This window comes from Acanthisitta chloris, unplaced genomic scaffold (assembly GCF_000695815.1).
Source record: "Acanthisitta chloris isolate BGI_N310 unplaced genomic scaffold, ASM69581v1 scaffold5090, whole genome shotgun sequence".
Lineage (NCBI taxonomy): Eukaryota > Metazoa > Chordata > Aves > Passeriformes > Acanthisittidae > Acanthisitta > Acanthisitta chloris.
In genome coordinates, this window is record NW_008649817.1 from 81544 (window position 1) to 93115 (window position 11572).

The following is an 11572-nucleotide window of genomic DNA, read 5'->3' on the forward strand; positions in this document are numbered from 1 at the left end:
TGTAAAGATACAGGGTAAAGATCAGGAAGTAAGTGGAACAGACAGGCTGATACATGACTGTTTGTGTGTGCAGAAGCAGAGAAGGCCAAATAAGAGTGATATTACAGTAGTCAAAATGAGAAGATGGTAAAATTAAATAATGCAGATGATCTTGGAGAGGGCACAGCTGATGTGCATCTGATCAAAATGGGAGGAGAGTGAAGCAAAATGCCCTAAGACATTATGAGAACTGGGAAGGAAAAGACCAGATTTTTTTCCATATCCCTGATATGTCCAGCATGGTAAGTGTCCAGGAAGTGCTTGCCTCAGGAGAATTTATGTTACACGTTAATTCAAAGAGAGTAGATGGTTTTACACCACTCTATCTATATTACTGAACATAACTAGCTGCAGTGTAGCTTCTCCATCTGTAAGATGCCAACTTAATCTATGCATTTGCAACAATTTTTTTTGAAGGGAATCATTGAGCCATGAACAGCAAAATGCTATAATTTGGGTTCTAATTACATGCTACCTGATTTTACAGAACAGAGGTAAAAATTGCATTTCCTAGGACTCTTTGATTGACCAGTCAGTGTCTGTGAAATAGGTGTCAAAAAACTTTGGAACTCAGTCCCATCTGCTTGGTCAGGCATCAGCTGCTGCACATGCATGTGGTTGAATATATAGGTTTATAAAGAAATGCAGCTATTTGGTGCAGGATAAATTGAACAGCATTAGCTGAACAGCATTAGTTAATACTATTTGAATTACATGAACTATTATAGGCATATGTAAACCTAATTCCTGTACTGAAAAATAAATTACTTTAAAAAATATCAATCACTATACACTCTTTAAACCTAAATACAGCCTGATTGAAATGCATTTTCCTATTCCACTAGTTTTCTGTAGCATTTCCTGCCTATAAATGAATCATTGTCAGACTTAGCAAGCAAAATATATTTTTGTGGACATCAGTGAGAATATTATTAATCCTGGTTGGTAAAGCACATAAAATTTAATTGGGAATAGTCCTTCAGCTCTTCCCATTAGTTGTTTACAATAATGGCTCTTCTCTTGGGACCTTCTGTACCTACCACATAAACCTAGGTTATAAATCACAATGCATCAATAACAAATTAGTAGTATAAACATAAAATTGTGATCTTCATAAATAAATTTATGACTAAGGCTACAGAGGACTTCACCTAACAAGCAACATCCAGATATAAACTGTGTTGGTTAAATAAGTTACTATTTTAAAGCACCTTTGGGCTCTGAGATTGTGCCATGCATAAATATGAGCACGTGAATAACTGCTTGCATGATTGTAGTGTCAGTTTACAACCAGTAAATATTTGCAAATGAGTTCTCTTTCATTCTGATCCCTTCCTTCTCAGTGATGTTGATATTTATCACAGATATTACACAGCCCTTTACAAAAGGCAGAAGAGCCTCTTTTTGGAAGGATGAAATCATCCCCCAAACATTTATTTTCACAACTAGGTGAGGCAATCTCCCAGAGATTCTTGAAGTTGTTTATTTAAGTGATAGGATACAACAGTTCTGCCTTCAAAGGAGATTCCATATGCTTTCCTGTTGTGAATACACGTTCTGTCAGCACAGACACTTCAGAGCACAGGGGACAGCATTTAGACTTCATTTTCAGACACAAGCAAATGGATTTTTAAATAATTTGTAACCACAGGTGTTAGTGGTGAAAAACTCTGTGAAACTGAAGCTTAATCTGAAAATACATCTGCAGTTTGATTAACTGGAGAGAGTAATAAAATCTTAAAATCACTAAATAGATTCAGAAATGGCTCTGTCCTTCTAGGTGTCCCTAGAAAAATCCTTAGGCCTTGTAGGCCCTAAGTAAGAGAGATCACAGAAGGAGCTTCAGTATATCACTTAGTATCCTGTGAAGGATATAAGAAAATATATCTTTTCATATATTTTCTGTGACAGCCATTAATGAATGGCATTGGGCAAGCAAGGAGTGGCTTTTGGGCACGTTTTGGGCAGGATTGTTAGAACAGAGCTGCTCACACCATGCCCCAGCAGTCAGCCTGCTGGTGGCTGTGTCTTGTGCACGGCCTGACCTCTCGTGCTGCTCTACCCTTGCCAAGCTCTGTCTGTGGAGCAGGACTGACTTGCCCATGCCCATGTGCTCTCTCCAGAGCTTCCAGATTTTTGGAAGCACTATCTGGAAATAGCCCTGAGGTGAGCAAGTCCCTGCACACAGCCAGGACCAGCCCGCAGGGTGAGATTTGTGAGAGGAAAGATGTTGACAGGCCCTTTTTTCACTGCAGAAATGCAGGGTGTAAGTTTTCTCTGTTACACAGCAGGTGAAGCACAATCCCTGAAAGTGCTTATGATCCTATTCCCGAGAGAACAGGTCATATATTTGTAAATATAATGTATTTCATTGTGTACACTATAAATATGCCTGCTTACCTTAGTTTCTAATTCCATTTTTGCAGCGCTCAGCTCTTCTTTCCTTTGGTTAATTTTTTCATAGCTTCTATTTATGTCGCACTTAGCTGCAACACAACAAAAACCTGTAAGAAGAGGTACTCAGTTTGTAAAAGTTACATCCTTACAGACACATGCAATTGGCAAGGAGCAGCTGTCCCAGCTGCTGCTGAGCTTTCCCTCACACACATCCCCTCATGACACCCCTGCAGGACCACCCTGTTCATCCCCTGGGAATGGAGAGGCCACTGAGCATGGCCCAACAGCCCCACAGGGTTGTGGTCACAGGGCTGACCTTGCTGGATGAAGTGCCTCTTCTCCCTTGCCTGCTTCTCTGTGAACTGTATCTGTTGGAACAAAGCATCCAAGTTCATTTCTGCTTGCTGCGGAGCCTGTGGGCTCTGCGGGTGCTGCTGCCTGTGAGGGGTGAACGGTTACACTGGGGGGACTGGGGAAGGGTGAGGTGGGATCTGGGCACAGCTTTGTCCTCTGGGCTCCGTGCCTGCCAGACGTGCTGTGCCCTCAGCCTCTGCCTCCCTGGGACGGGAACAGAAGCCCAGGCCGCGGTGGGGAGCGAGTGTGGCACACAGGGAACACCTGAGGGGGCAGAGGGCACAGAGAGGGAGGTGGAGGTTGCAGAAATCAGTGGGAGTGAGAGTGAACCTCAGGCAAACTGAGTGACTGCATGGGAAACACAGGGAATGGGAACGAGCAGGCAGGGAAGCAGCACAGTAGGAGCAGGAGAAAGAAGCTATTTGGCAAGGGAAAAGCCAGATGACACTGAATCTTGTAAAACGTGGGCACATCTGTGAAACTGGTTGTGGCTCAGGGTCTGGGGAGTTTCGATCAAACAGCTTTGACTTTCTAATTTCATGTGCTTCATTCCCATTTTTTTCTTATCCAGAAGCTGGGTTTTTTACCCCATTTTTAAATGTTACTTCTGCTCAGATTTACTTATCTTTTGAAGACTGATGTCTAACCTGAGCAGTTAAATAGGCTAAAATCTGCTATCACACAGAAGAACACAGCAAAGCTGAGTCCATAGAACTTACAGTGATCACTCTCAGGTTACTGCATTAATGCAAAAATCCAGTGTTTCTCCCCAGTTAGTACCAGTTTACTAGTTAATCCCAGTAAACAGCACAGCCCATGCTACATTCTTCCACAGCATATGTGTGTACAAGTTTGCTATGCTCTGAGCTCCTGCAATGTTCTGGTTTGCACATTACTTGATGTACAAATCTGGAAATTTAAGTACCTGGTTGAAAATATAGGAATGATGCTTCTACATCTTGGAAAGGATTATCTACATACCCTGCAGGGAATGCCTATGTGAAGTTGGCCTATTTGCTTTGAGGCAGAAAAAGCCTGGAGGAATGGAACTTTATAGATTTCTAGCCTTTTTAACATTGAAAAAGATTGGGATTATTGACAGTCCTGTGTTGTTATAGAGTTTTCCTCAGAGGAGATACTGTCACAGCATAGACTGCAGCAGCAAAGTTCAGAAATTAGAAAGAAAATCTTCAACCATCAAAAGCAAAACAATATACATGAGGGTACAAATGTCTTATTAATGAAAAAGCTGTTCTAAGTTAGCAGAATGAACCTGAGAATTCTGGAAAAATGTTATGATATAGCATTTTCTGCTTTAAAAAGCACCATGCTATAGCTGATAGTGTGTTATAAAATGGTGCTTTTTAAAGGAAAGAAAAAAAAGTGGGTTCTGACGAAATTTTAAACCCTGAAACCAGCACATTATGTTGCAGGAAATGCAATTATTTTTTTAAAATGGAACAAAGTGCAACTGAGGGAGAAGAGTTCACAAAAGTGAATTTAGAAAATGTTTCAGAAGTGAAGCTTCCTACCCAAAGGCCAAAGGAGAAGAGGATGAGTCAAACGGGAACATTTGGTGATTGAGACAGTGATTTGTTACACAGGTCTGATGAGTGAAAAAGTCATTTTGTGAAATTCAAGAAAATGAACTGCTCTATCAGTGGATCAAGGAGAAAATAAAATGAAAAGCTTTCTTTGAAGTTTTTGAGACTTGAGTGCTTTTGTGTGTCAAACTGAGAAAGCTGCTGTAGGCTGGGATAGTGTTCAGTGTCACTTATTAAAGGAATGACTGTGTTTGGTGGAGGGTGCTCCAGTGCCTCTAATTATGCCAAAGGAGCTGGTCTCCCTAGAAAGAAGAGTCTGACTCCAACTGTACTTCTCACTGTCTGAGAATGACCATTCAGCATGATTAACAGTTCTGTAAGAGTTTCCTTCAGAGACCCAAAAAATTCAGAGTGGGACAAGTATTTGACTTTATGCTTCATTGCTTTTGACTCCTTCAGCTATTTGCCATGGGCTTGATTTTTATATGGTAAATAACTCACAACAATAACTCAGGATTATATAAATTGAACCACACATCTTAAACATCTACAAGTGATCTCAGACTCAAGATTAAGGCCATTATTTCACAGATGTGCAGTTGTCTGTCTCCCATGGAAATGGATGAGATGGCATGAAGCTAAATGTTTCAGAATAAATGTAAAATGTACATTACCTTTGCTCAACTCCAACTTTTGCAAAGTAGATCTTTTGTAAATCACTAGCTGCTAGAAAGGTGACTTTAATTTAATTCTGTCAGTCATATCAGTACATCCCAATCTTAATCTATATCTGTATCTTAATCACTGTGCTGTAATCAGCTCATGTCTTTTTAGTGTTCTTCAAAATTAGTAATTGCCCTTTGTAATCAGGCTGTTGTGCTAATAGTAAAGTTTCTTCCACAAGTTGCTTCTCTAGTTTGTGCAGGAAGAAGAAAAGAAAGATTTTGCTTGCAATTTCAAGTCACTATAAAAAATTTTAGCTGTAATTTATTTCTAAATCATATACACTCAGATTGTTTCAAAAATTTGTTTTCTAAAAGCCAAAAATTAAAGAGGCAAAAGTAAAGAAGTAGCAGGGTAAAAGTTAGATCATGCAATTGGTCTTCACCATAAAAAAACATACAGTAAAAGCTAGAAACTGTAATGACAAATAGATTTCCTCTTTTGGTCTTAAGCACTGTTACTATTATTTTTCCATATACAAACTATACTGCTTACTTATGAAATGCTATATTTATAGCAAACTTTCTTACCAAACTGCATCTCTCTGGTCTTCCTTTTCTCTTGGTGGTCTTTGTATTTGACAACTATTTTTGCACTAACTTTTTTCTATATTCCAGGAAGAAATAAAGTCAAATTACTCTGTGACATAAATTCACAGCTGACGTTTTGTGCTCACAGTTATTTCCTTTAGAGGAAATACCATATATCTGTGAGTGTGTGTGTGTGTACAGATTAAAAAAATAAAATAAAGCAAGTGCACTAACCACTTGGAATGCAGTGCTAAGCAGCAATGCTGTTGGGTAGAGACCACATATAGTGAGAAATCCAGCAATTATTTCTCATAAGCAAGCATAAAAAACCAAAGACTTATTAAGAATTAACTTTATAACATCACTTTTCAAAATCAAGGCTTTATGTCTATTATTTAAAACTTCATTGTTAAAATTCAGCAAGCAATGTAAACTGGTAACATAAAATAAAGTTTTTTCAATGCAAATCAAGAAAATTTTGTGTGGTGGTTCTCCTGCTGACCACCCATTGCATGGCAGGGTAGGATGGAGCTGTTGCATCTCTTCCATTGCCTGTCTCCTGCCCTGGATGGATGGGATAGGGGGAGCACAGGAGCAGCAGAACAAGCTCTTGGTGGTCTCTGCTTGAATATATTTGAGTTGCTAGTAATGGAGAGTTAAAAAAAAAGAACAAATAAAAAGAGCTCAATTACTTCTAAAAACCTACAGCAGGACAACAGAGAAGGGAAATACTAAAATGCAGTAATACCCTATAATTTATGAATTATCTCAAATTTCCTGAGGAACTCAGGCTGAAAACAGTCTAGTTTTTATCTCTGGAAGAGTGAGAGCAAACTCGCTGGAAGCTCTCCATTTCTAATAGACTGCTCAGCAAGGGAGTTATGAATAGACACCCTGTTTCCTCCTTGTAACAGGAAAGAAATAAACTAAAAAAATTCACGTAACAAAAATCTAAAATAATGGAAAATGCAGAAATAAATCCCTGGTAAATTATATGGAAATGAATACAGAGCAACAAGAATGTTTCTCTTTGCCCCAAATCCCTACTTGGTGTGTCAGGTGACAAAATTGTGAGTTAGTGAAAAGCTCTGTGTGATTCTTAAAAAACTAACTTTGTACTCCCCCTAACATGCCTGCCTGCAATGGAGAATTAGCTATACCCTTTTCCATTTTGGTAGGAATGTAAACAACTTCACAACAGATGTTCTTTATAAGGACAGAGCCTGCTATTTGCATTGTGATATCTCTGTTTGAGTCTTATATCCAAGATTTTGTTTAATTCCATCTGGAAAGGCTTCATTGGATTCCTTTGGCTTACTAAATCAAACATTACTCTCTTCTGTTTTTAAATCTAAGTTTTCTATCATCTTTGGTCAGAATCACACAGCACCTTCTTTCCTGAGTGATTGGTAACTGTGCTGTTCCACAGGTATCCACACTGTTCCTCTGTAGTGGTTTGGGGTCTTGAATACATTTCAGTTGTCTCTTTTACTGAATCTAAGAGTTTATCCTAAAACTTTCATACTCTGCTGTTCTGTAATATTTGGCTAAGTGACAAATGAGGCTCTCATTTTGAAACATCTATCAGAGCTCTTATTTATCTTGGCATAATGGTAGTAACTTGTCTAATGGAGAAAGAATTTTTCAGATCTGGAGTGCATTTCACAGTACAAAATAAAGCCTTGGCTTTGTATTTTCACAGAAAATTTTCTTAATTATTTGCCTGGGAAACTGTAGTTTGGTTTACATCAATACTTAGTTACCACTAAGTTGGCATCCAGTGGAAGTTGCAACAAAAAAGTGAAGAAATACTTTTGAGATTTTAATTGTTTGTATCTTCCATTTATAAAAGGATTTTTTTTTTCTATTTTGCTATTAGCAGAAGTGTAAATGAATTATCCATTATGTCATAATGTCTTATAAGGAGATGGGTGGCATTAAATCCCCTGAAAAAAAGGGCTGTAAAAGAAACATTTTGAGGAGTGGGAATTTTCATGCAAGAGATGTAATCTTGGATTGAAATGCATTAAACAGTCTGTTGCAAAGACTTCATTTTAATCAATTAAGTATGAGATGTTTCCTATAAGCATGTCATGCCAATATGCCATCTTATCTCTTTTTGTCACATAAATTTTATCTTAATCATAGAAAAATCTTAATGGACATTGAAACATAGAAAGCAATATTTTTTACAGTTAGTTCATCAAAGAAAAATAATTTTCTTTTTCTCCCATTTCAGTTGATTCTCAGAAATTCGCATACAATGCTGCAAAATTATTAGATGAGCAGCTGTCATTATTTCTTCTAAAATGCTTCAGGGGATTTTAAAATGTTTGTTCTTTAAGCTCTATTTCTACTTGATGCAGAACTTGTGTAGATGACTGAAATGAAATGGCTTTATTGTCTTTATTCATAACAGGAGTGTTATTTAGTGCTAGGTAAGGTAACTGTTTCACTTTCCTGTATGCATTAAAGACAAATAAGTTTCTTTGCATACTGAAAATAACTCTCAGGTGAAACCAAGAGTTGTTCATTACACTTTTAGGCTTCTCTGCTAGTTTTCATATGATTACTTTTACGGTTCCATCCATGTTGCTTCTTAAAAATATGACAGTCTCCTTAGACATTTGGAAGACTTGGATACATGCCCATGGGCTGAATTAGGCAGCAGCAGAAATTATTCCACATTCCATGCAAATGCCCAGTCTAAGGAAGCACTGACTATGTGAGGAAGAGCTGTCTCAGTTTGACTAAAACATGTATGCTGAATCTGAAAACCTGCTGTATTGAAACTGCATGGTCTCATAAAACCTCTTAATAAAATTGGGCCTGATCAGTATTTTTACTGACAAACTGTTTCGTAAGAAAGTTCCCAATTGCAATTATTTATTCCGAAAAAAAGCTACTGTCCCTACTCCTTCAAAATAATCTGAACACTTTTCTAAGCACCTATTTCCTTGAGGATATGGTGGAAAAGGGATGTTCTACCTGCAGATTTTAAAAGCTGCTTCGTAAAATCCAATCTAATAAATAGCTGTCTATAAAACTATGCCTTCTTCTCTCTGTGCAGCCCTTTGTGGGCAAAGGAACATATTTAATGAAGACTTAACAATGATAAATAACACTATATAGACTTAACTGCCTATTGATACAGCTGTTATGCTGTAATTTAATCTTTTTTAAAGGTGGCATAAAAAAAAGAGAACCTATAGTTTGCTTCTATCCCTTCCATATCCCTTCCCACTGATGCTTCTGGGAGATTATCTCTCTTTAATCCTAAAATTTTCAAAGGCTTCATGGCACACATCTGCATACATATGCCAGGACTCGGTGCATAGGCAGGATAATAAAAGCATTAAATTCAAGCAGAGTAGAAAATCACAGCTGCAGTAAGCATGTATTATCAATTGCGCCACATTCATAAATTAATAATTTGCATTGTATTACAGTCACTTCTTTTCAGAAGCATTAAACATGTCTATTCACAGATTGTGTGAAAAGTATGTAAATAATTCTGCTGGGTTTGTCTTTTTACAGCTTGTCTTTTGAGAAAGAAGATAACAGGAGGAAAGTGAATTAGAATAAGTAGCAGAAATGTTGCTTCTTTTAAAATAATTACTTTTTCCCCCATTTTGAGAATCAAATAAGAATATTTAAAATATCCTCGCTAAGTGAGCTCTTTGAATACAAAATTAATATCCATAGTTCACACTGCAGCATGGATAAAATTGAGCAACAAACTGTTTTCATATGTGTTTTCACACGTGTTTTGGCCTATTCCACTTTCCTTTTAAAAGAATTGTATCGTGTCTATGCTGCTGTTGATGGGGTTTTTAACCCTCTTCTTCCATTGCTAAAAGAAATAAACATATCTTAAATGCCAGTTTCAAAGCAATTGTTGCTGATTGTGAATGCTGTTAGATCTTCCAGTGCTGCAAAAAAGAAAATAGGAAAAAAACAGAGAAAAGTTCTTTAATCAAAGGACTTAATGATGAAGAGCCTGATGCACAGAGATATTTAGATATGCAATCTTTATTTATAGAAATAACACAGTAGGATACACTGAATAAGAATCATAGGCATGGAAGGCTGAAAAGCAAAGTTGGTTTTAACACTATGGTTAGGATAGAAGGAGCACACTGGGTACTGCCTGACTGGGGACAGGGAACTGCTGCATGAGCAGAACTTCACAGCAAGTCCTAGCAGATTGCTGCCCTGCCTGGCTCTCCCTGTACTGTGTTTATTATCTACAGTAAACATACCCAATTCCTCCACCCTTTCTGCATCAATCATATTTTCTTAGCCTCTTGTCTTTGTTTCTTTCCCCATGTTCTCCATCTTTGGTGTTCTCAGATCCTTTTCTGCTGAGTAGCTTCACGACAAGACATTCCTTACCCTGTGTGTGTGCATTAGATTTATTGTGATTAAGTGTACTCTGCTGCTCTTGCCCTTAGTGCTTATGCCACACACTATTTCCCATTCATCCTGGTGTTCTGAATTCTGATTCTTTCCTCCCAAACACACTCTCTTACACTTCTCCAACCTCTTCCCCCTCCTTATCAATACCATCCATTGAGTTGTGCACATTTGATATCCTATCTATTCCACCTTCCAGATGTTAAACAGACTGAACAGTCTCAGACTTCTGTGGGATTGCGTTTGTGAAGCCCTGAAGAGAAAATTGAAGACTATTAACAGATACCAAGCTTTCAATCAGTAATGCACTCTGATAATGGTGAGGACTGTGGACCATATGGAAGCTCAGGATCACAGCTATGCTGGCTCAGGCTGAAAGAGTACCTATTGTCTCTGTGACAATGGGCTCTCTATGACTCTTCCACTAGTATGACCATTTATTTTGCAATAATTTGGATTTAGAAAACACTTTACTTACGAGACTGTGACACAGGACGTTGTGAAAATCTACTGTTGGTGTCAAAATTCTTTATCAATGTCAAGGTACAACATATTTACTGCTTCACTGTCATCCTTATGGCCAGCTGCTGTATCAGGGAGGGAAGTTGAATAGTGTGACGTGATTTGTTTGTGGCTAACCGAGGTTAGTTTGTGTTTTGTATCTGTGTCTATTTTTCCTCCAAGTATCTGCAGTCTAATTGTTTAATAATTTGTCCTGGTACCTTTTTTAAAACTTAATCTGTCTGATATAAAATTCTGCCCAGGTATAAAGACAAACACTAAGTTCAGCCTGTCCTATGTATCTGGGAACTTCCCAGTCCTCTGTGAATTCTTATGGCTCTAGAAATCCAGAAATATCTTTGAGGGAATCCTGCAAATTTGGAAGCTTAAAAGAATGAGGTCCTATCAGCATGAACACACCTAAATGTTTAGTAAAATATTTTTACGTTGTGGTCAGTACTCCATACTCCTTGTTGAAGTTAGTGTAATTTTGCATCATGGCACAATTTGCTTTTCTGGGGAGCACTGAAGGAAACAAGGGCTAGAAATGTTTAAGTCTTCTCAGTGTCACACTCCATACCCTTTTCTAGTTCATAATGGATCTTTGCAAGAGTGATATAAAAAGATCAGCACGGCCAAGAATTGAGCTGAGTTGGCTTGCACAATTAAATCAACTATGAAGTGCTTCTCCAGACACATTAGTAAAATGCAGCACAGAAGTAAGAAATAAGGAAACAGAATACCAGGAATGAAATAGAGATTAATTACAATCTAGGTATGATTAAAATAGCAAATTGTCTCATTTTTCAGTGAGGATAATGTAGTGGCTAAGAATAGTAAAAAGGTGCTTAAAGGGGATGGAGACAGAGCAATGCAAGTTTCCATAAGTGAGCTATCAGCTAAACATAGCCCACTTACTGCCGTGAAATGGAGAGGGTTACACAATGCCCATTTCAGGGCACTGAAACAATCCTAGAATGCTGATTTGTACTGAATGCATTCACAGGTATTTTATCTGCAGCTGTTTGAATCAGGGCTAAAAACGTTATTCCCTGTATTCATAAAAAG

General features: G+C 37.9%; 1 protein-coding gene across 1 annotated transcript in view; it reads right to left on the reverse strand.

Annotated features, from left to right (window-relative positions):
* CCDC172 (coiled-coil domain containing 172) overlaps positions 1-2831 on the reverse strand; it is an 18945-nt gene extending 16114 nt beyond the window's left edge. Inside the window, exons 1-2 of the mRNA XM_009073064.1 lie at positions 2753-2831; positions 2440-2525 (exon numbers count right to left, since the gene is read on the reverse strand). Of these exons, the coding sequence (XP_009071312.1) occupies positions 2440-2525; positions 2753-2831 (165 nt within the window). The remainder of the gene's footprint in view (positions 1-2439; positions 2526-2752) is intronic.
* Positions 2832-11572: the final 8741 nt, after the last annotated feature.